Here is a 26,536-nt window from a genome sequence, read left to right as displayed (position 1 = left end):
TAAGGGCTGACCAGTTGGCTCAGAAGAATAGGAAAGAAGGTATTAGCTCATGTTCACTTATTATTAGTAGGATTATTACCTTTTGATTATTGAACATTTATGAATAAAAATTACCACAAATTTTCCTAAGAATTATTTAAGGATATTTGTTGCAAATGGCAGCCAACAAGTCCATATTCAAGGCAGGAACGGACATAGAATCCTCATTTAAAGATGAGGTGCCCTCTATAGAGTTAGATTACTCCAGATTCTCCAACTGAAAGAGCTCTAAACCTGAGGTGTGAAAAGCATGGGGCTAACTGACTAAAATTGGGAATCCCAAGAAAATGAAAAATCCAGGAAGATTAAAACAGAAAATACATTTGAGAAATAGGTAGATGTTCCAGCTAGAAATTCTCTGGGTTTTTTTTCCTCTATGATGCTGAAAGGGTTTTTTTTTCATTTTCTTTGTACAACCTAGTGAAGTGTGTCCAATTAACCATTTACCAGGGTAAGCATGGAGATATTGTGTTTATAATCAAAGTTGAAATCTCTGCAGTATCAAAATTCGACAGGAAAAAAATCTGTTTCTATTTACATCAGACAAGCATCATCTAACATATCCTTTGCTTCATAAACTTGTTATGTTGCATTTTGCATGCTAATTTTTTTTTAATTTTGGCAGGGTTTTTTTTCCTTTTTCTAAGAAAGTCGGTGGGGGGGAGGAAGGACTTGTACTCTTCTCCATCTCAACACAACACAGGCAGGAGTTTTGGACTATTTAAATTATTTCTATCTTGGTATCTTTGGGTGATGGGTTCTGAAGTTATGAAACTACCACTTCAAAAGCAGTAGGTGGAACCAGGATATGATGATCCAGAGTACCCCTGGAAGAAGAGATTGTACCATAGAGGCAGAGTCATCCCAATATTTTTTGTTACGTTACTTCTGTGAGATAATTAAGCATATGCAAGAAAAGTACTTTTTAAATCTGTTCTAAATTAACCATCCATTATGAGGTCTTTGCACCCATAAATCCTTTTGAAATATTCAATATAAAGAAGCAAATATTGAGGACATATATGATATAATTAAAGTATGAAAAGTAAAGTATGAAAAATATAACCAAAATCAACCTATGTCTATTTAAAAGCTTCATCTTATTTTTCTTTCTGTGTGTTCTTCAACCCTCATTACTGTGTTCCTTCAGAATAAACAGGTTTAGGCCATGCAGAAAGAGGAAAATAATAATTGCCAATGAATAAACACTGCATCTTAGTAGATGATGAAATACCTAATATCTTTGTGATAAATTAAAAAAATATATGGTGAATTCAACTTGTAGGTAAATAGAACCAGTGAGTCCTTATTCTTGTCCTCTTTCAATCCTGATAAAATAGGCATGGAAAAGAAGATTTAAGGGGATTAATGCTTATCATATTGAGATGAAATTGGGATTGCTGAAAAAATATTGCTGAAAAGCTTTGGACGTCTAAATCTGGCCATTTAATTAATTTGAAACATTTACTTTAAACTGGCAGAAACCACCCTTTAACAACTAGGTGGATTGTGCTGTGACCTGCCAGGGGCCAGCACAGCTGGCAGCAGATTCAGGCATTGAGGAGGTTGGGGAGGAACATGGGCCAGTCCTGGAGTCTGGGGAAGGCTCTGATGAGGGCTCTGTGTTGGAGGCAGAGAGGGGGCCAGAGCCGTATGCCAGTTATCAGCTGCCTTCAGTCAGACATCAGTGAGGCAGATGAGCAGCTGGAGCCTGTTCCCAGTGTGCGCATGTGCAGAGTTACCAGACAAAGGGAACAGCTAAAGAACAGGGGTCGACTTGGGAGTAAGGCCACAGGTGGACGATGAAGGCTCTCCCAGAGGAAATAAAAGAGGAGAGAAAGGGGAGTGAAGTTTGCAGGAGACAATTAGTTCGCTTAATTGGTTCATGACTCTCCGAGACTCCTTGCCATGTTTTGCAGATATCGGCCTGGCAGCCCTCCAAGCCAGATAAGGTCTGTGACTAAATCTTCCCTTGAAAGACTTTGCTGGATGTGGATGAGCAGAATTCACAATAAATTAATATAAGGGGGTTTTGTCAGGACCAGGAGTTTGCTTCATGCTCTTGGGAAGCCTAGGTCAGAACAGATTGTTTAGTATACTATACTGAGGAAAATTCATGTAAAATGCCCTTGAGATCCTCTGTAGTTTAATTATTTTTAAATCATATTGTTTAATAGGAAATGTTGCTAATATTTTATTTTTGATGAGATTGCATCAGTTCATAGCAAGACAACTTGACTAATGTTTGCCCTGTTTCCTGAAGCATTTAAAAAGCTAGGCAAATAGATCTGCGCTCCAGTTTTCTAACTTACTCTGCAAAACTATAGCAATCCAAAAATACCGTACCTCTTTCTTTCCTTCTTTCCATCTCTATTTCTGATTATCTTCTTTTTTGCTTCCCATGCTTTCCAAATTAATTAGGATATATTATTATGAAACATTAGGGAGGGTGGTAATCTTGCTTTTCATCTGTATTTCAAATAAACATTCATTTATCAAATCATGTTAAATTTTAGTTTTCAGGTATAGTGAGGGAGGAAACAATACTGCTATAACACAGATAAATAAGAGGTTTGTTGCTATTGTAAACAGCAAACTTAAAATAATTTTGCGAATTACTATCCAAAATGCATTTCAATTACATTGAATCAGTGTTGATGTTATGGTCAAACTACAAGTTGTATACAATCTTAACTTATTTGCAGGACCACTTGCCCCTAGCCTTTGGGTCTCTCCCACTTGCTGTCACAGGATGGACATGTTTCCCTGATGCAATGCCTTTCTATGGCAATGTCTTCATTATAATCTTCACTAATAATCCCTATCCCACCCCACCTCACTCAAAGCTCAGATAGCCCCAATTCTCACCATGAAGAAAGTTTTAAAGGAACTTTTTCCCTTTAGATATTCGGTCAGAATGGCAGATTATTTTGTTTTCTGGGAAGCAAAATACAGGGATTGATTGACACTGCCCTGTGTTGATGATATTTTGCCTATGGATTGCATTACTTCTTATGATCTCTTACCTGTACCCAAATGTTTTTTGCTTGGTTTTAATTTGATACACTGCCACCTAGAATCATGATCACACACGTCAGGTAGCTATATACATGTAATCAATAAAAAAAACAATTGTCACTGGAATGCTATTATGTGAATTGGCAGTCTATTTGGAATAGTGGCAGAAGTCAACTTTTTCTTCCTGTGCTGTTTTTCTGAATAACAGTTACATTTACTACTAGCTTGGTTTTTTTTAAAATAGCAAAAAAAAAGATAATGGAAAACATTAATTTAGCCGCCTGCTCCTCTGATCTACTCCTAAAACAATGACAGTTACTTCAATTAAATCACAGTAATGCATGTGAATCACCAAATACCAGTGAGAGAACAGTAATGGCAAAATTAAGTGTTTTAAGATTATGTATATGTAGATTTCCTGGAAGCAAAACAATTTAAAAGCTACACTACCAACAAGATTAAATGTAATTACATACATGAGCCCCAAGCAATACTAACAGACCATTTGAGTATCAATGTAGGTTTCAGACTTGTTTTTTCAGAAATCATTACTATTATTATTATGTGGTTAATCTTTGGTGAGATTCACACACAGTTTTGGGGGCTGGTTGGTAGCTCAACAACTTGAGTCCTAACCAAGGACCTAGGAACTATTAAGGTAATGTTGGAGGATATAAGCTGTCCCAAGTAGGGTAGTTTTTTGTAGAATCAGAATGTTCAAGTCCGATAAATTTAGAATTTCCAAATAATGAGGTAGCCCTTTATGTATTGCTCCAAGGGCTCCAATTACAATTGGGACAACACTCGATAGTCACTCTACTTCTATTATTATTATATACTTTATTCATTAAACATGAAACTCAGCCAACTGAACATTCAAAAATGCATTACAAATACCATTGACTGGTGCTAATGGTTGATACGGTTTGCTGCCAGCATCCTAGGTATCAATCAAGTACCTTCTTAAAATGTACGATGTTCTGAGTAGCAGTTTTTTGCAGTTCCACTGATGTTATTGCAGGAAGCTGAAATTTCTTGATGTATTTTATAAAATTCTTGGACATGGTACCAAGCGCCCTGATGACAATGGGCATCACTGTTACATCATCATCATTTGTTTCAGACGTATGGACATACATGGTGAACAGGAAATCTAAGACAGATGCTTCATATTTTGCTTCTCCATTTCCAAATTAATTTCCATACATGAGATCTGTATCTCATTTGCCAGGCTAATTCAATTTGGCAGGGTTGGCACATCCTGGGTTCCACTAGTGCTATCTGGAAGAAGGTTCACTTTGAAATTTGAATAACTCCCACTCTATTAGTATTTTAAAGAACCTTAAAGAGGAGTCTAACACTTTCTTCCTTTTTGTTCCCCTCTGAGTTTATTTTCTTTGCCGTTGTTGTTCTTTTGTCTTGTGCTGTTTTTATGTTTTCACATTGTTCTTGGTTTTTAAAAGTTTTAACAATTGTAAACTGCCCAGAGTTGTTGGGAGTCCAATAGTATATACGTTTTATATATTACAGTTTGTTGCACAGGCAGACAGATGTTCAGAGTAGATTTGGCATTTTTGTCCGCCTATCAAGTCCTTTTCACGGACTTGGGATAGGCAGATGCAGATGTTTGATGGTGTGAGAGGTATTGTTGCAGGATATAAGCTGTTCTAAGTAAAGTATGTTATCATCATCATTCTTATCTTTCTTGTAGGTTAATTTTGCCAGGACCTGCTTAAAAATAATGCAACAGAATCAGTGTTTCCACTGCAGCATTTCCACATTTTCTTCATTATTCATAAATCCTTCTGATCTTTTTGCTTATTAGATCCTATTCCAGAGACAGCCAAGTAGCAATTGTTAGTGAAGAGGAAGCTCCTCAGGAGGAAGAAACATATAGTGAGCAATTAGATGAAGAAACTGAATATTGTAGTGAACCAAATTTGTTATCACCTGAAATGTGAGTATTTTATTGTAGTATACAAGTCGTTTTGGAATTTTAGGAATAGAATCACAACATTCAGTCTTGCCTTTCCAATAGTTCCACATTAGAAATACATTAGTAACTTTTTCCACATGTTTATACCATAGTTTAAATTGTAATTTGCTGATAATATACAAGGATAGCGGGGGGAAAAAGAGGGAACAAGCAAGTAAAGTATTTGTAGTATTTGTAAATCATAATTTAACATTGTACCTGAATTAATAATTTAGTACTGTAGTATGAAAATAAATAGGTACCGGTAAGTCATAAATCTAGGCATATGTATATCATACCCATAAAGGAATTATTTCTGGTTTTACCACTAGCTAGCTCCCAGATTCTCCTATAGTTCTCTATAGTAAGAAGAATATGATACTTGGATTGTCAATTGCTGGAGATTATAACAACCTGCTCCCACATACCAATATATTCCTAATTGTTTTGGATGAATTATCAATATATTCCTAACTATACTATTAGTATGGTAGAGGCTGTTTAAAAAATAAAAATGGTTGTAAACTAAGGCATAAGAAACTCATTCTAAAATATATTTCTCAAATATTTCATCATTCCATTATGGTACGAGTAACAGCTTGGTATGTGGAACAGAACTGAGAGGCAAAATCTGCAGATTTGGGGGTCAGACCACTAACCCTACGTTGTATAGTTTGACATTAACCTAATTAAATCTGATAGAAGAGGTTGTGTTCCTTTTTTAAGAACTGTACAACATGTTGGCTAATTCATATATTTTGGAAAAACTTGATATTTTCAATTACAGGTTATCATACCAAGATGATGAACACAGACAGCTAACTCTCCCAGAAAGCAAAGAGGATATCCAACCATCTCCAAAGATTGGATTTCTACATTCCTCATCACTAAGTAATACTGTTGACATTTTTTAAAATTGTGCAATCTATTAAAAATCTATCATTTATTGCAAACATGAAATAGATTACACAGCTGATACATATTTTCATGGCTTTTAACTATTAGCTGTCAGAATGTTGGAATATACTGAGGACAGCACAAATATTATTCAACTACTTAAGAACTGCTATTGAATTAAAACTTACAATTCAAATAGGATAATCCTTGTTTTCAAATAAACAAATATTGTGCCTTCAAACTATAACTGGAGACATATATGTTAGAGGGAAATCCTGTAAAATGAGAGTTCCTATCTAGATTATTCTTGACATTTACATTTTGCAGATAATAGACATTTTAAAAAAGAAATTGCAAAATGCTCTGCAATGTAAGTTTCTACTTATAGTCCAGATTTATTATCTCAATGAGAAATAGACCATATAAATATATACACTGTTTAATTAAGAACAATGTAAACCCAAATTGTGTGTTTGTCTGCCTAACATAAAAGCCCATTACATGAGGGGAAATTCCTAATCTTTTCTATGCCTGTGATTTTCTTCTGCAATTGCCATATCCCCCCCCTGCCCCGAACTATTTTGCCTCAACTCACATTAATTTAACAGAGTTGGGCTAAAAAATATAAACAGGAGACTTAATTGCAGAACATGGCAATACTCTTCTAGTTGACAAGTCCTTACTACAAGTAAGTCCTATCAGTGATACAAGGGAAGTATGAAACTTCAACATAAGACCATAATTAAGCCCAGGATTATGGTCATAAGTCATGCTGCTTGTTAAGTGGGTCACCATGTGATGGTGCACCAATTTTACAATGTTTTTGCAGTGGTCATTAAACAAATACTGTGGTTATCAAACAAACTCCATGGTCATTAAGCAAACCCATTGTATCCAGTGGACGTTTTTTGCCAGCAATTAGAAGTAAATGCTGGTTTCAGTCACGCAGAACACTGCAAACAGTCATAAATGAAGGCTAGTTGTCAAGCACCCAAAATGCAATCAGATGACCCGGGAGGGGAGAGCCATCAGAACTTCGAAATTGTATCATAATAGCTCTGAAGAGGTCTATTGTATTTCAAACAATCACTTAGTGACTAGTTGTAAGTCAAGGGCTACCTGTATTTGGTATCTGTGTCTGTTACATAGGCTAATGCTCTCTTTTCAGTGATTATGCAGTTGGACTGATCTATTTTCATACTGTGCAATTGGCTTTCTAGGTCGAAGAGCATCCTTTCATCTGGAGTGTCTAAAGAGACAGAAAAATCAGACTGCAGGTGTTTTCAGACCCCAGAAAACAATATTACCTTTGCATCTAGTACATCGCCAGGTGAGTATTTGCATTTAGAAACAGCTATCCTTTGAATCATATTGCATTTAAAAAATAAGGTATACAATCTGATCTTTTGATCATAAATGGTATGGTTAATTTTCTGACATGAATGTATGCATTTAATAAGATATATGTATCTAATGTCCAATGTATACATCCAATAAAAAGATTATTAGTGGAAAATAACATCAAATTAATATTATAAATAATAAGCTATCTGCTTAAAATATCACTACTGAGTTTTGTTCTACAGAATTGAAAAAGTAATTGAAGACTGTTTAGAGGGTAAGATCTTCCTTTATATTTGATGACTTACATTCCTAAAGCAAATTCCCAATAGCACAAAAGTTTTCAAAAATTGAAAACAAATAAATTATTATGGTATCAACTGCATGTGATGAAATGGACTGTATCTACAAACACCCATACATTAATATATTGTTCCTTGATAAAGTACTACAAGAGTCTTAAAGGTGTCATTTCTTTATACAACAGATTTAAATGAATCACTTATCTGAAAAATGTTATCCACCTGGAAGACTGAGATGTTTTCAGAGACAAAGTTTCTATAACTCATGAAGAAAAATATAAAGGGTGTTTATTGCATGAAACCCAAATTTTATGTAATAAACACCCTTTATGTTTGGTTGGGGTTTTGCACAGTGAAGGGGGGGGGGGGTTGGAGTCTGCTTTAGAAGTGGTAATTTTCTCTTCCAGCTACCAAATCTGATAACACAGTATTTAAACACTTTAATACAATCTTTAATAATGGCACTTCAGTATACATAAGAATGATGAGAACCATGTATTATCCTTGTTCAATTAGCAAGTTTCAAGTTACAAATAGGTGAAGAGCAGACGTCTATTCATTTTTTGTTAAAGTTTCTTTTTGATCCGTGTTCTAGTTTTCTATAAGATTGAGGACATTGTTAGTATGAAATATAGAACAGCAGGTTAAAGAAATATCATTATCCAACTACAGCCAGCTCCCCAAGTTAAGTTGAACTTTTTTCAAAAATATTTGGTTCATTTCCCCCCACGTTCTGAGTCACCATATTGCTGACATACTAATTTATCATGTTTTCTGTCTACAGGCACTAGCAGTTGCAAGTCGGAGTCCTCTTCAAAGTGGTCATTCATCAATTAGATCTTCTCGACCCTGTTCCACATCCTCTGCAACACATTGTACACAAGACTGGCCACAGCAACATGATAAAGGATTGTGGCTTGATGAGGAGGAATCCAATGAGAAACTCAATAATAGTTTCCCATCATTATACTGCAGCTCCTCATATTGTGATAGCACCAGCTCTAGCATCACCCGAAAAGCCAGGCCAGTCTCCCTTATAATCCCCAGTCAGACAAGAGAGTGTGGCAGGCAATTCCACGGTAGTGCCAACAGCCTTGTTGAAGCGGTAAGTTGATGTCAGTTATAGTTGTAAGCATAAGAGCAAATACTTACATGTGAATTTTTAGATAAGCACTAATTAACAATTATGTATGTGTACACACATACATAAATATATATGACACAAATATAGACAAACAGTAAGATGTACTTAACTAATTATTTCTTAAGTTGATAACTTTAATGATAAGCTTCTTATCAAACATGTATGCTGTCTGACTCGCAAAGATTCTGGGCAGCTGACTGATCAACCAAAGAAATTACAATAAGATAATAAAAGATAAAAGTTGATAAACCTGGAGACCAAATGGAATGAAGGAAGAGGTCTCATTCTCCCTCATTAAAGGCCTGGCTAAGAGAAAAAGCACAGTGGTGCTGCTGCTACAGGGAAGGCATGCTTTCATGGTCCTGAGAGATGATATTGTTTAATCAAAGGAACACAGAGCGTGCCAGATTAAAGTGGCCAGATAGATAGGACAACAGCCATAGTTGGAAGTCAAACTTCCAATGTATCTGGAGAAAACTCATTTCAGGAAGGCAAGATTCTTAGTCCCATTCATCAGATAGAACCTTCAGTTTTTACCGGATAGATATTTTTTTCTAATAGCATTAACAATAAATATATGGAAAGAAATAATTCAGTACAGAGAGGATGCTTGCCGATAGAAATGGGAAGACTAGTCCAAGGTAAATAATTAATTTGATTAATATATTTTATCTTTTGACAGTTAAAACAAAATCACCAATGCACATCAGTTTGGTTGGATGGCTTAGAGCTAGTGAATTAATAACTGCACTTTTACTACAGCCAGATGGTTTCTTGGTGTTATGTTAGTTTACACTCTGAAAAAAATTGATTTTTCTCAGTCCCGGCTGTAAACATTGGGGAGGGGGGAGCAGGACACACCCAAAACATATAACTTCTAACCAATACAAGGGATCTTTTTTTAAAATCTAGCAAGTGGAATAAAGATCCCAAGTGATGTCTTCATTTTTATCATCTCATTCAAACAATTTCTGACCTCATTTCCAGAAGTCCCCATTCTTCAAATAATTTTTGGAAGAGTAGGCTTCAGAACAAAGGTGGTATAACTGCCAAGGTTTTTCACTAATTATTTTTATCAACTTAAATTTCAAAGAGAGATAAAATACAATAGCAGAAAAGTAAAATGGGGGGAAATGTTAAAAAGTGACAAGAAAAAATATATCAAAACAAGGCAAAGTTTCTTCAATACAGATATAAACATAATAAAGCAACTGCTTACTCTAGGCTGAAACAAAAAACAGAAACATCATATAAAAATATACAAGTTAAATAATCAAAATAACAATAGAATTATATGACAAAATAACCTATTACTTTAAGTTTAAATATAAACATAAAATAATATACAGTACGTATGTCTACTAGTAATGGTAAGAATAGGCCTTATTTCCATAATCGTAATGGATCTAACTATCAAATCCTAAAATCAAATCTTCAGTTTTATCTTTCTTAAACAAGAAGTCCAAAACTGGGAAACAAACGATAGGTTTTGTCTTCCATCAAAGTAGTCAGTTTTGCCATCTCTATCAATTCTATTAATTTTACAATCTTCCTTTTAGTTGTTGGAATTTCTGTATCTTTCCACCTTTGATATATCAATGCTGTTCTCATATATAGAAACAAAATCCCATGTTTTCTTTCAAAATGTCTATCCACGATACCTAAAAAATACTTCAGATTTCAATTTTACAGCCATTTAATATTTTCTGAATCAAACAACATATCTGATCCCAATACTTAGTGTACGCCGCCCCGAGTCCTGCCTGGAAAGGGAGCGGCTAATAAATCCAAATTTATTATTATTATTATTATTACTTATTGGCAGTCTTACATGTCTTATATCTTATCCTGATTTGATTTAATCCCCTTACTATATGTTCCATCAAACTGAAGAATGGGTACAACATTCCAATCTCCCAATGTATACCAATTTTGGTATGAAAACAAAAACAATTGATCCACCAAAATATTAAAAAAATTTCTTTATCATGTGGTACATATAACCCAATACTAATAGATTTGATCTCTTGCATCTCCACTTTCACAGCCACATATTCAGCACCTGTCAATTAAAGACATGGATTCAATTGTGATTTTATATATAAAACAATCTCCCTGGACTTTTTTGAATTTGCAGATATAAATTCATCTTCCCAAATTGTATTTATCAAGTGTTTTATATTTTTTTTCTTTTACTGATTTCTTTGATCCTTGCTATAACAGTGATACTAATACTGATATCCACTTTTGTTCCTTGTTTTTGATGTCCTGGATTATCAAAGGTCTTGATTTCGGAAGGACTGATGCAGTTTGCTCAAGATCCAAAGTTCATTGAGGTTACCACCCAAGAACTAGCTGATGCCTGTGACTTGACAATAGAAGAGATGGAGAATGCTGCGGACAACATTCTCAATGGTAACAGCAAACCAAGCCCCAATGGCAACCTCTTGCCTTTTGTTAACTGCAGGGACCCAGGGCAAGACTGTATGGGCGAAGAAGCAGAAGCAGCCCAAAGCCCAGATTCTAGGAAAAGTCAAGAGGAATCTAAGGATACCAGGATTTATATCAGCAGCCTGTAGTTGCTGAAGCTGAAAGTGATGCTGGTTTTTTAATTTGTTTCAATGTTCCTAATGGGTTTGTTTCAGAAGTGCCTCACTGTTCTCGTGACCAGGAGTAACCAGAACAGCATTCTTCATTTATTTCTGTCGGGAAGAATTGCAGAGTTGGGTGGTGTAAAAGAGCTTTTCAGGAGTGAATATAGAACCCCAGCATGTGTCCGTGAAGGAGGAATCAGGAGAAGTAAAAGGCAGTGTCAGCTCCCTTCTTTTTTCAGTCCCTGCACAAGGAACAACAGCTGCTTCCTGAGTGTGAAGGAAAACCTCAACTTCCTGTGGATGGCCGTAGCCAAAAGGACACTGTATCAAGCGGGTGTCTTTCAATTCTGCTTGTACAAAAAGGAATCATTTTGCACATGTTCTGTATGAGCCTCACTGTCTCCATAAAGCCAAGACCCTTCTGATCTACAAGTGGAATAGACTTCTCCAACAGATCCCACACATTGCTGAGAAGGAAGCAGAAGTTGCAAGATAGGAGATGCAGGTGGCAATATTGCAGATGTTTCTTGATGGAAATGCAGAGACTCCCAGGCAGTCTTCTCTGCCAACCAATCAGAGCTCAGGCAGTCATCTCTGCCAAATTGAGTTCAAGATAGTTAGCTGTGCCAATGGCTCCAAGAGCATGAAGCCAGCTCTGTCAAAAGGAGTTCAGGCAACCCATCCATTTCTAAGAGAGGTGGTGATGGGCTTATTTAGATCTCTCCTTGTTCTTGCTATTTAATATTTTCTTGAAAGCATGTTCCAATTTTTATTTTTGGATACTTTATTTTATTGTATTTTATTTTTTAAGGGAGGGATGGAGTGTTTACAGAGTTTGTAATCACCTGCCTTTTTGTTTTACACCTTCACAAATATTTAACATTGATTTATTTTTATTTTGGTTTTCCTCCACTGACATTTGGTAAAAGCTAATGATATTAGGAGTTTTGCCAATCATAATGTATACCAGACTTTGTAATTTTATTTGAAGTAATGAAAATTTCCTTTTTTGTTGTTGTTTTATAATTTAAAGATAGTAGGCAATGCACTTGATATAATCTTGCACATATGAATGATTGATTTGGATTCTTTATAGTACTAGGTATATTTGCAATGTGTGAACGAATGAGCAGGACTGGGTGAATGAGTGAAAAAGTGAATACACACCTGAAAGTGTGCAACTTGATACAGTTCTCCATTTCCTGGTTATAACTGAAGGAGAGCTTTATCTGGGGTGATTTGAGTGCAAAAATAAATCACTGTCTCTGCTTTTGAAAGGGGAATCAGTAACTCTTTGCATTTTCTGTTCCACAAGATATGCAAAAACAATGCAATAATATTAATTTTGAATAAAATGTGTGAAATGTGCTGGCATTAAATCTGTATAGAAAAACAAAACAAGGGGATTAAAAACAAACAAAAACAACCAAGTGAGAAGGAGTTATATTTCAATATATTCTGTGTGATGTTTTATTGCATTGATAATGTTTCTGTTGAAGAAACCGTAATACTTGAATTCAGGTCAGTTTCAGTATTTTTCAACTATTTTTTTAAACTGAATAGCAATTGTGCCAAGCAAATATAATGAATTAAGTTTGTTTAAGGGAAAAAATAACAATTCTTGTATATTTTGCTGCATGTAAAGTAAATCATTTCGTATTTGGAGTGTGCCAAGCTTTATCTTTGAACTTTAAGTGCTTTTCTACATGTGATTGGGGGAAAGGGTATACTATTTTTTTCATTTTTTAATTTGTATAATGAACAAAGTGTACCTAGTGCTAAGTAATTATCCTGCAACACACTGACAGGTTGAACATTAACTGATTTTGCATATCTTGTGTTCATTTTCCTTATTCTGCACTTTCTTAAACATGCATGATAATGAATTGGGAAGACTATCTTGCATTTTGAAGCTATGGATTCTTATCCAGCTTTCTTCTTTTGCATAGTTTCTCTCAGTGATTCTCCTAATTTAAAAGGTGAATAATTCCATATGCTAGGATAATCAAATATATCCAATCCTGTAAACTGAGCTGGCATCAGCAACCTGGGACGGGGATATCTTATTTTAATAATATGCCTCAAATATTACAGAGATTATTGTTATGACATCAAATAATGATCATTAGCAGTTGGTTGAATATTTTCTATAAATTCACTAGGACATAGTATACCTTTAACCAAATTTGTATGTGTAGAGAAGCTTCATTTGTGTACTTCAGAAGACTACTTAAATATTTTTCATGGTAAAATAAAAGGGAAAGAAACATATTAAAGAAAATAAGAATGTAAGAGTTATTGCAACACATGGCCAATATGAAACAGGGATAAGCTGCACAACTATAAAATAAAGAATAACATAATAATAATAATAATAATATGCCAAGAAGTATTTAGAGATTGTGATTAAAAGTCTGATATAAGTCAGAAATCTCATAATGCATAAATAAAAAAAGAATTTTATATTGTATGATATTAACTGATTAAAAACATAGAATGTAATTATCATTTTCCAGAATTGAATTTACAAGACTTTAATGAATGAGTATAATTCATAAAATTACAAATAACAAATACGGAAAGACGTGATATGGTAGCATACTAAAAGAAGATAGAAAGAAATGTTGAACCCTTTCAAATATTTAAAAACAGATCGCAGTTGCTTCTGTAGCCTCAGTTCAGATTCATATATGCAGCAATGTAGTACTTGAAAATGTTTGATCATATCTATTACCACCTACCTCCTGATCATAAGGAAAGCATTTTGGCATAATTCAACACCAACCGCTTGTTTGACAATTAGTAGAATAATTTGAGTAGTTGATTTAATATTGTAATTATATAGTGCTCAGGATTAAAACCATAGAAATAGTTTGCAATTCAACATCTGGAAATTCTTCTGCAGGCCCACATGCTCAACATAATATAATCCTCTATAACACACAGGTCTCAAAAGAGGAGGGGATACAAGCATCATGATGTACAGTATATTCATTGATGGGGAGAACATATATAAATCACAGGCCAAAGGCAATTTGATGTAAATATTTCAAAGAAAGTTTCTAACAGAAGCAACTTTCCTTCACAGATGAGTAGTTTTTAGAGATGCTACTCAAAGGAAATGTTATTTTCAAGAAACAAAGGTCAGCAGCTATCCTACCTGTAGGAATCCAACCCGTTAATAATCTTTGATTCTCTGAATACTGAAATCAGATTTCTTCCAAATCAAGTAAAATCTACTGTAGAGTGCTGTTTATACACCATATAGTTATACATTATACACCCATTAGAATTATAAAGTTGAACATTTAAATCATTATTTATAAACTTTGGTTAATGCAGACATTCAAATTAAACTGTTTCAGAAAAATGGTTTCTAATATTCATCTACTGGAACACATCCAAAAAGCAACCATCTTTCTGGGTAGTTGGTTTCCTCATCAAACAGCTCTTAACCATTAGGATACTCTTACTAAAATTTATTTTGAGTCTGTCTTCCTATAGGTTAAATCTATTATATCATTTGTTGCACTCTGAAATGAGAGAACTGATTCTGAGTTGTTGCTTTTTATGTGGTGTTCTTTCAGGTATTCGAAGAGTGCTGTTATATCCTTGTTAAGTTGTTTTTTTCCTAAGGCCATCCATAGTCCTCCACCAATCTTTCTCTGAGTCACCCTATACATACAATATTTTACTCCAGTCTGAAGGAACCACATGATACTCATGTTCAAGCCAGCATTTTATCCATGCATATGTCATCCAGCCTATACTTAAGTCTATACAAACTTTGACAAATGTATTCTGAAATCAAAATATATTATTCTCACTAATCTGACATATTTATTTTACCATTTGTTTTTAGGTGATAGTACATTCAGAAGTGTGAAAGCATATCAATTTACTGAGATTTCTTTTAAACTCCAATCTTTCAAAAATACCCTACAATAAATAATTTTAGATACTTAGCATCATTGTTTGTCATACATCTGTTTCTATCTTCACAGTACAAAACTAAATTTCTTCTACTATATTAAAGTAGTAGAATCTGAACATATTTAACATCCTTTTCTGTTCTGCAATGTAACTATTCTTTTTCTTTAGGGTACTTATACTCCATTCTTCAAACCCAAACAAACCCTACCTTTACTATGAACATAATAAATAGTTATTGAGCTATTTAAAGTTTCAAAAGCCCTGCAAAATGTTTTTAAATATCCAAAATATTTGCAATTATTGATAAACAAATCTTGCTCACTAACATCTTTCTGCATGTTAATCATAAAACATAAAATAGTTTCCCTGAAATTAGAAATTGGCTATCAGTCAATAAATATACTGTCTATAAGACAAAGATACAAAATCTGCCTGAGTATTAAATTTCTTCTTTTCTTCTAGTTATTTATCTAGTCTTCCTCTTGATATCATCATGGGGGGATAGTTCATATCAGCATTTGATCGCTAGGTTGCAGGCCTTGGAGTAAATTGAAACTTAATGAGAAGTACTTCTAAGTACAACTCTGCTAGTTGTAATTTTGACCTTGGGTAAAGAAATTGGAAAAGCACATGAGCCAAAGCAAACATGTTCTTGTGGATTAATTTAAATTGCTGACTTTTGGCCATAATAAAGAATTCTCCAAACATCCACTAACTGAGATAATTAATTTATTGCTCAACTACAGTAGATGAAACATCACACAGTAAAAGAAGTAAAACTTCACATTACCTAAAGCTCAGATATATTATATTGTGCAGAATATGAACAATGTGAATCTCAAGACGAAATGCTATGAATCTACAATATGGCTTATTCCCATAGAAGCATACTGTAAATCCAGAAAAGGTTAATGTTTGTATACAAATTTATTTCAGATTATCATGAACTTTTCCCAAATTTTCTGGGGCTTTTAATATTGCATTGATAGCATATAAAAAAAAAACCTCTGTTGCTACTCAGTTATCTCAGAAACAGCTTAAAGTTTTTCACCAGAATTAGTTCACACTAATTAGTTCATCAGTTGTATAAACACTCAATTGGCAAGAAATTGTAATATATACATATATACTAATGCATATACACAATAGTCCTAAAATGTATGCTAACCCTCATTTCCAATACAAATATATATTACAAATTCGGGTGAACAAGGAATAAGATTAAAAACAACTAGTTGAATTATTTTTATACCAGCTGTGAAAAGGGTTAAATATGAAATTACAACATTACTTGTGATAACATTCCGTTTACCAACATCAAGATGTTTTCAGGTCACGTCAGCTACTGGTGACTTACATGGATACACACGTATTTTAATGTGATAAACAAGTGGTTTGCCAATGCCTTCTTTCAAGATTTTTTTAACTTCCCAGTAATACTTCCCAGGTTTCTCCCCTTAGCTTCCTAGATCAGCCAAGGTCAGCTAGGTGCTGCCAGGATCTTTTATTTACAAGATTGAAATCCACAGGTAGCATAGTACCAGTGTAACTGGTCGTATATGGTGCTATTTCCTTATCTCCTGTGGTTGTATAAGCACCTTTTGCCCAGTCTTTGCAAATGCCAAATTGCTTTATTTATTTAATTGGTATAAGAATTAAATTGTGACATTGCACATTGAAGTAAAACATAGCTGCAATAAGTGATGGCATAAGTAATGACTATTGAACAGTGCCAGATCTATAGAAAAAGAATACAGAAGTATGTTCTCCAGAAGATAGTAAAGAATATGTCATTTATGAATTGATCAAAAGGAATAATTTCTGTACTGATCAAGTAGTATATGAAGTAATCTATACTGCCAATTTCTGCATATGTGCTAATATGTTTTGAGACTATATATTTAACAGTAATTCTAAAAGGCTCTTATCTGAACTATTCATTTGTGTATATTCTCTAAGCCTCATATGAATATGCATAATAATTTTTTATGCAAGTTACAGTCAAAATAAGTGATAACATTCCAAAAGCCTAGGTAAGAGCATTAATACACTCTTTATATAAGAAACGGTGCTTATTTTATGCTTATGTAAAAGAAAAGATGTGAGTGCACAAAGATCTCAAAAGGGATAATATTTAGGCTCATATTTTGCCATGATTATTCATTTGGGATATTAAGTTACATCTCCAATTAAAGAACAACAATTCAATACTCAGCTTGGTAGCATTTGCTTCAGTATATATGAACACTAACATACTAGTCCCAATTTGCACCCTTTCAGATGTTGATCAGTAAAAACAAAACTGTATCCTGTATCTAAATGAGATTGGTGGTTATAAGGGGAGAGTTTGCTGGTGCCAGCACATTTTGCTGGTGGGTAGTTGGCAGTTGACCTCACATGGCTGTAACCTAGAAAGAGAGAAACTTCAAATGGGTATGAGCAAAGAGCTACTGCCTCCTTTAAGCGGGGCAGAGTTTGGGGCACAGTAGAAAAAAGATTTGACTTCATAACATGTTCTCTTTTCCCTTCGTATTGAGCTTATATGCTGGATACAATCATTGCACTGCAGCTGGAAGCTTTACAGAATCTAAAGACTGGGCTGTTTCTTAGAAGGGAAAATGCAAGCATCATTCTTGAGTTTGTCTACTTGTGCAACAACTAAAGACATTGCTTGCAAATACCAAGATTTCCATCTTCCCCAGCCAGCTTGGTAATTCCACCAGATCAATTATTTTGGATCTATTTTTCTTTTTCTTCCTTCTGCTGTATGATTTAAATGATGGGAGGGAACAGGGATTAATGATCGAAAGCAGGAGTTCCCTTAGCCCCAGAATTTCTCTGCATCGTCTACCTCTTCAGGTGAACACACATGATGAAGAAGTTTCTGATTATGATGATGCAGATACTGCTGCTACTGCAAGGGATCCAATCTGCTTTATTAACCAAACTCCCACTGTCTGAGGAAGCAGCCAAAGGAGCACTATGTACAGGATTGCATCTATTCTGGTTTGTTTTCTATCCCTGGCCCCATATCATTGATGACTATGAAGACAACAACAAAAAAGGGCAAATGCATTTTTTTACATTTCTTGATAATTTTCAAAGCAATGTATCATTGCTTTCTTTAAATTGATGCCAATATAACAATTGTATGGGTCTCAGCCAGCCTCCTGTGTCTTTTTCTGACTTAGAGTTTGAGATCTTTCTGTGAAAAATTCATATTTATATACAAATATAATTTGACAACCCAGAAGAAACTTTTAGGTAATACAAACTCAACTAGCTGTTCAGAGTTACTAAGATAAATTGAAGTTTCTAACTTAAAAACAACACACACTATCCTATAAAGCCTACGTTCTTCACTGCTTTCTATATATTTGTGTTAAAACATTACAATATGCGTGTGTATACACATACACATACACACACACACACAGAATAATATTTTTCATTAAAGGAAAATTATGAAACAATTGTGGAACTGAACAACTGAGCCTATTACACATGACTGACTTTATATTTCACAATTAAAATAATATTTTACAATGCCTAGAAAACAGATTATAGTTTAATATTTATATAGGCCTTCAAAATCCTCTTGCAGAAAAAGATGAGATGCTAACAGAAATGTATATAGGGAACTGTTACAAGAATAGAGAACATTAACTATTGATCTAATAGGCATTGCAAGCCATGGTAACCAAAGGTATTTATTGCATGAAGGGATGTAACATAATCAGAATTATATTTCTGGAAGGTACCTCTATTATTATTTGTTCAATAGAAATCAGGAAATGCAAGTGGTGTGGAGAGGTCTAGGATCAAAAGTATATTGGTGCTGCTATCATAACTGCTGACTGCCGACAGTCAGCAGTTCAAGTCTCACCGGCTCAAGGTTGACACAGACTTCCATTCTTCTGAGGTTGGTAAAATGAAGACCCAGATTGTTGGGGGCAATACACTGACTGTAAACTGCTTAGAGAGGGCTGTAAAGCACTGTGAAGCAGTATATAAGTCTAAGTGGTATTGCTAAGTGCTATAATGAAATAATGTTCTGAATTAAATTAGGGTTTCAAAATACAGTACATAAGGTTACTGAATATCTTACAATTTCCTATGCCAAAATTGACTGGATATAGTCACCTTTAACTTACAATGGAAAAGGAATTTATCCACATTTTATGTATTGATACATGTTACAAGTATGAAATATTATAAAAATCAAGAATTCATGAACATATGTGACAGTGGATCAGATCCCCTTCTTCCTCTGAAATGACTGCTACAGACAGAGAAATGTGGAAGGGAGAATGATAATGTAACCTAAACACAATAATACAAAAAGCAGGCATTTTTTCAGAGAAACTGGATCCAGGTTTAGCATATGCTATTGGGACTACAGTACACAGTATGTCTTTACATGCAGCTTATCCTGTACCGTATCAAATAGTGCAGGTTGATGAATAGCCAACTCTGAAAAATCAGTCCTGATCCTGAGTACACTAACATTCTAACATTGCCAAGATGTGGAGATCAGGTGTAATAGCACACCCCCGATATGAGCCCCAAAGAATAGAGAATTTCTTTAAAAACAAAAGCTATTTTTTTATTATATTCACCATTCAGGCTGCTTCCTCTCCCCACTTTTATCACTGTCTGGGTTTTTAAAAACTATTTCTAAATTAGTTTTTTTTTTTAAATCCCATTTATTCAGCATTTGTTCAGAACGTTTTGGAGTCTAATATCACTAATGCCATTTTGAAATGGTTTTGTCAGAAAATAGGACAACCACCAGATTCAGCAGACACAGAATTTTCAAATTCTTTGCTCACATCTAGCAGTCATCAGGTTTCTGGTAGATTTCAGATTTCATTAGATCTGGTAGTCCTATCAGATAACTTTCCCTCCCAAACTCTTAACTAATGACTATTAAAGCTACCAGGCACTCATTATCATAATCTTCTGACAAAATCAAATTGAACATTGAGATTAGTACAGAAAAAGAGCCTAGTAATGTAGTTGAGATATATATGCTTGTTACTCCATTTAATAATATTAAAAACTGAAATCAAGTAAGATATTTCACCTCAGCTTCTTACATTACTATATAGATTTTAACATGCTCTTTCACTATCTTGTGCTACAAGCATGCACATTCTTTGTTATATCTTGTACTACTAATACTCAAGAAAGAATACCATTCAAATCATGCTATTGGTATGAATTTACTAATTTATTGAATCCCTCTTCCTACTTTGAATGAAGAATGTAAATCTAGATAAAACAAATTATTCGTTATGCCAGAAAATGCATTTAGTTTAATTATTCAAAAATAATCTTCCTAAATGGCTTACAAACTTAAATCCCCATTTAAAAATGAAAATAGTTACGTTTTTAAAGATAATAAAATAAATAACAAAACTGTTTTTTATATGTATTTGGCCCAATTATTTATTAAGAAGAAAACTTAGATCAGTAATCTATACTTTCAGCACAGAAAAGCCATTCCAGCTTATTAAAAACAAAACACCTATTGAGCTTTAGGATTCTCACAGATCTTAATCATGAAATAAAAATAAAAATACCAAGCTGACAAAAAGAAAGCAGCATGTAAATATCTGAATTATAGACAAAGCAACCTCTGTCCCCTTGAGATCCTGGCATGTGCTTTCCAATACTGCGTTTCCCTTTTCCACCCACTTACTTCTGCTCACAGCAGGCAACCTATATTATTTCTCTGCTTCTGGTGACAATTTATTTTGGACAGGCATTTCACAATTGAAGGGGCTAAATACAGAATCCTACAGCCCAAAAAACCTATTGAAGAACTGTCTAGAATATATATATATTTGCTGGCTTACTTGTTAATTATAGTGGGCACATATGTGCTATGGACCAAAGCTGCAGATGAACAAATCGTACATTTTCATTTTTCAATGACTAGAGAAGATTTATCATCTTACATCATTGCTGACTGATAAATGGAGGTGAGACCAATTCCAAAATGAAAAAAGAGGAAAAAATCCTCCGATTACATTTTCTGAGAACTTTTACATAAATTGTTCCCAGGCAAACAAGTTAGCTACAACTGCTATTGTTGTACTCCAGCTAGAAACAACTTCCATAAAATATTTAGATAGGAAGGCAAAACTCAAGGCTGCCCATTTCCTCTGTATGTGTAACTGAATGCATTTGATTGACCAGGATACACAGATAGGTTCTCCCATAACTTTGTTAGGCATACTTGGCAATTAAAGCTTATTACCATTCCAGAAATTTTTGGAAAAGGGCAGAAAAAAGATGTTTGTTATCTTCCAGTTCCCTAAAAGTGCAGCAGTGGGCTGAGGGCAAACAAGCTCTGGAGAACAGTTGAAAAAAAGCATAGTGGTAACTTCTCTGAATGATTGAAAGGTAGCCAAATAGAATTTTGCTCGTGTTCTCTTGATGAATTGATGAATTGCTTCTTCTCTCCCTGTGCATACAAAATTAAACATATATTTTTCTGATTTTATTCATTATAGTTTAATTATGTTCCTCCAAGAAACTCAAGATGATGTGCATGATCATATCCTTAAATATAATTAAGTTGCTTTCATTCCCCTTATTTGCCTTAATTTCCTATCTCTTCTCTGGACATATTTCTTATATAAGTACCTGGGCAATTCAAATTGTTCATGACTTAGTATGTTTGCAGTGGCTTAACCAGAATCAAAGGCTTAAAAACAACAAGCACAATACAAAATAGATCTCAGCTTTCTTTTCAGTGTATATACCATGGATCTATTTCAAGAAAATCCTCATAAGTTGGTAAAACAACATTTATTTTATTAATCTTCTATATTACAAATACATTAGAATTAGAATAACTGAATTCTTCCAATTAGTTCCTATAACATTACTGGATAAAAGGTGTCTTACGCGGCCTGTACATCTAAAAAAGAAAAAACCTCTAGATTCTATAATTATGAATTTGAGATTCATACATAAATAAGGCATATTATAACCTCACGTACCCAGAGCTTCCATATCAACATTCTTCCATAAAATAAACATGCTGCATGTCTCTACCAATAGATATTTTAATATTTATAATACTATCTCTATGTCAAAGATGCCTCTATTGCAGATATGTTTGATTATCTCAAAGTGTCTGGATGATGAGGCTACCTTGTGCCTTTCTTCAAGATGTATGTATAGAGAATGGGAAGATTTATTCCTAAATGAATGTAATTTAGAAAGATGAGAATTTTTGAAATAACAATTTATGTAATTTTACTTTAAAAACTACATAATGTAGGGTATTATATCTATAGATCACTGTCTCTGATTTCAGCTTAGCACAGTACAGGAAGAGCCATATTTATCCTTACCCCATTAAGATAAGAGATTGATCCTGAAAAAAATATTAGCCACCTTTTCTAATTTCATTGTAAGGTAGGCTGGAGTAATTTTGATGGCCTTTCTGACCATCAGTTATACATATTTATTTACATAATACAGCCTTTTGCATGTATTTTTTTCTAAGTGTCTGGATTTGTGAATTAACTGGATTCTCAAAATGTAAGTCAGTTAAGAGATATATGTCTATTCCACATTTCCCTTTTCTCTAACCTGAAATGCTCATACTGTTTTAGAGATGTGCCCAGGTATAACTGTTTACCACACCTAGTTTCAGAATTTTAAAGAACTTAACTGAAATCAAGAAGGCTGCACTGCCCTTGTAAAATAAAACTGTATACTTTGTAACCATGCAATCCTGCCATAGGTTAAAAACAAAAAGTCTCACCCTCTTTTCAAATATTTTAAATAAACAGAATTGTTCAGAAGTGAGCCAGAGAATTGCCTTGGTGTGAGACAAATGTATATATCTGTAAGACTGCATTTTTATTTAAGGAATTATGTTATTTTAAAAATTACTAATAAATTTTTTAACTATGTCATTATTGGTTTATCCTAACTGTTTCTAAATATAATCTTTCCTCTTGGAATCTACTGCAAATGGACCAATTTCCCTGATATTGTCATCTATTTATAAATGTACTCACCCCAATCTAAAGTAGCCCCATCAAGGCAAAATGTAAACAGAATCAGTATTAATTGGCTACCACCAAAAATGTAGAGGGCAGTTCAACAATCACAACAGAAGACATTATCTCATTCACACACATGAACACAGGCACACACACAGATTATTACAAGCAATGAACAATTTGAGATAAATCAGAATCAGATATCAAGAATCTTGATTTATGAGAATTCTTCAAGATTTAACAAAACTATTTCCCATAGTTGTATTATTAAAAATGCTAAGGGGCTACATTTAAAAACTAAACCTAAAACCTCCACTAAGCTGTTGTTCAGAATAGCTCTACTGCAAGAAAATGTGCTCAATTGCACATTCCTGTTTATATAAACACTTCAGGGAATTTTCTACATGGAACATATCATGTGCCCATCAAGATGCCTACAGTTCTAAATGCTATTCACTGCATTAAGAGAAAAGTATGAGAAAGATGCAAGATATTATAAGAATATAAAAGTGAAAGGGGCAGGAAAAAAATTAAAATTAATAGCATTTATTTTTAAACAGACAAATTGTACATTCATAATTTGAGGACACCTGTAATGAATTAAGTAACAAGAAGCCAGACTCCAGGTGATTATTGGGGGGGGGGGAATCCTAAGAGCAAAAAATATCAACTAATGGAACCAATTATCCAATTAAGGCGAGTCTTCCTTCACAACGTATTTTCAAGCAAAAGAAAGTCATCTCTCAAAGGGATTGGGCACAATAGAAAAATGCCCACTTCTATCTCTATATTTATAACAAATATGAAATTTGTTTTGATATTACTTTGATAGAATTATTTGTATAAGAAATAGCCTAACATATATTCCTATATTTTAAGACTCCTGAAATGCTAGTTTAAAGTATGTGAGCACTCTATTAATAATTTGAGGACCCAATAAAAACTTAAATTTTATATAGTAAATCTGAATCAATTCTTGTTTTAGATTAGTGAAATGAGTGGATTTAATATTCTTATCTGTAGCATTGTAAGAAACCTATGTGGTTTGGTTTGGTTTCCAAATACATTTTATCATTTAAAATAATTAATGTATATATTCTATGTTGGTCATTGAGGTAAGTAAGGAATCAGTCAGTATTGGACTGTAATTTGCCAAAGAACATAAGAACAACTTAGCTGGATCAAGACCAAAGGCCTATTTTGGCTAGCATTCTGTTTCCCTATTGATCAATCAGATGTCTATGAAGATAACAACCAGTAAGATATCAGCACAATAGTGTCCTCTTTGATTGCCTAGCAATTTGTACGGTGAGACACAATGCCAGACAATGAAAATAATACATAGCCATTATATGTAGTAGTTACTAATAAATATAAATTCCATGAATATATGGAATCTTTTCTGAAGCCATTCAGCTTGGCAATGATCAATATGAAAATCATAATTGAACTATATGTTGTAAGAAAGGTAAATCCTTATTTGTCCAACATCTGAGAATTCTGCTTCATTGATTAATTGGATAATTATGGATTGTATTTTTATATCAGGAGGAAAAATATTTTCCATTGTCTTTCTACCATGCATAATTTTATATATTTCTATTGTGCCTTGTCTTAATAGTATTTTTCTTACTTAAAAACTCCTGTTACAAATACATAAAACTGTAAAAGTCACTAGCGCTGTATAGACAACTAGCTGATTATAAAAGCTCTGGAAAGATACAATTTTTATGTTTGTTCTGAATAATTTACTTTGATACCTGAAGTGGCACATAACCATCATAACTGATACTGGAGATAATACATAATCATGAATGCTGAATGCTTAGAAACCAATAACTATAGCCTCCATGAAATGCAAATGTGACCTACAGCTCATGAAAGATTATGCCTGTTAAAATAGCTCACCACACTGATCTTTTACAGAAAAAGGCAAAACTGGAAGAGGGCATTGAAGGAAAACAGGCTGAAATAAAGAGGAAAAACATTGTTCCCCAGAGCCTCACAACTGGACTTTCCAAAAGAAAGATAAAGCCTAATCAAATAAAGGAGAGAATGTCTGCTTCGGGGGGGGGGGGGCTTTTTCTTTAGAAAAGGGTATATATTCTAGTCAGAATTTGGTTCAGACTGTTTTTCTTTTTACACCCATTCATTTGTGTGTTAAGGCACATCTGCTGTTGTTAATTCTCTGTACACAAAATAGCACTGTGAAAGCACACTCTGCTGCGTACTTTCCAGCCCATTATTCAGGCTGATTAGAAAGATGTTTTTGGTAACTTATGTAATAAATCACATCGTCCCCTCTCATAGAACAAAGCATCCACTGGTAGCAGACTAACCTTATCTTCAGGACAGTCCAGAATGCATTTTCTTTAGTACTTCTGAGGGCTTTCTTCTATATAGCTTCTTCTTAAAAGTTTACTTCTTTCTGAGGACATTGGGCTTATTTCAGTCATTTTCGATTTTCACTCTCTGTATCTTTTTTAGCTTTTGAACTCCAGAAGTACCTGTACACTGCATGAGTCAAAAAGAAGGGCGTGAAAATATTTACAGACTCCATGCATCCTGGACATAACTTGTTTCAACGAAGCTATAGAGCACTGCACACCAAAACAACTAGACACAAGAACGTTTTCCCCCTAACGCCATCACTCTGCTAAACAAATAATTCCCTCACCACCGTCAAAGCATTCACCAAGGCTGCATTACTATTACTATTAGTCTTCTCATCGTTCCTATCACCCATCTCCTCCCACTTATGACTGCAGGATTGTAACTTTGTTGCTTGTATCCTTACGATTTATACTGATATTGATTGTTTGCTGATTGCTTATTTGTACTCTATGACTAGCATTAAGTGTTGTACCATATGATTCTTGACGAAACTATCTTGTCTTTTCATGTACACTGAGAGCATATGCACCAGAGACAAATTCCTTGTGTGTCCAATCACACTTGACCAATAAAGAATTCTATTCTGTCAGGCATCAGGGATGGCAAGAGGACCCCAAAGCATGGAGACGGTGGGGTTTGGGCGGGAAGAAAGGAAGGCTTAAGATTCCTCGGCCTGAAGCTTCCACAGCAAACCTATCAATATCAAAGCAGCAACCCACACAAACCGATACTGGCAATAATGTCTCTTGTCAACGCGCCCCCCTCCCCGTAATACGCGCTCGCATCGACGCGCTTTGAAAAGCTAACTTTGAAGAGCTAGACTGGAGCTAACTAACGGCCGCCACTCGCGCTCGGCCACGCCCCCGTTT

At 34.3% G+C, this 26,536-nt stretch overlaps 1 protein-coding gene and 1 long non-coding RNA gene across 4 annotated transcripts in view; one reads left to right on the top strand and one right to left on the bottom strand.

Annotated features, from left to right (window-relative positions):
• CACNA1C (calcium voltage-gated channel subunit alpha1 C) overlaps positions 1-23,180 on the top strand; it is a 547,747-nt gene extending 524,567 nt beyond the window's left edge. The window contains exons 43-47 of the mRNA XM_081957273.1: positions 4,883-5,014; positions 5,820-5,923; positions 7,150-7,259; positions 8,357-8,677; positions 10,999-23,180. Coding sequence (XP_081813399.1) covers positions 4,883-5,014; positions 5,820-5,923; positions 7,150-7,259; positions 8,357-8,677; positions 10,999-11,295 — 964 coding nt within the window. The 3' untranslated portion in view covers positions 11,296-23,180. The remainder of the gene's footprint in view (positions 1-4,882; positions 5,015-5,819; positions 5,924-7,149; positions 7,260-8,356; positions 8,678-10,998) is intronic.
• LOC309394300 overlaps positions 1-26,536 on the bottom strand; it is a 205,996-nt gene that overhangs the window by 64,828 nt on the left and 114,632 nt on the right. For 2 of the 3 annotated variants that reach the window (XR_014175719.1, XR_014175720.1), the window contains exons 1-2: positions 26,140-26,498; positions 25,613-25,787 (exon numbers count right to left, since the gene is read on the bottom strand). This is a non-coding gene — a long non-coding RNA (uncharacterized lncRNA). Of the gene's footprint in view, positions 1-25,612; positions 25,788-26,139; positions 26,499-26,536 lie in introns of those variants that run through there. The other variant, XR_014175718.1, reaches the window with a different exon arrangement.

The sequence above is a fragment of the Natrix helvetica genome, assembly GCF_964273705.1.
Source record: "Natrix helvetica genome assembly, chromosome: 6".
Classification (NCBI taxonomy): Eukaryota; Metazoa; Chordata; class Lepidosauria; order Squamata; family Natricidae; genus Natrix; species Natrix helvetica.
Note: the sequence above shows the minus strand (reverse complement) of the source record. Positions and strands in the feature narration are given on the sequence as shown.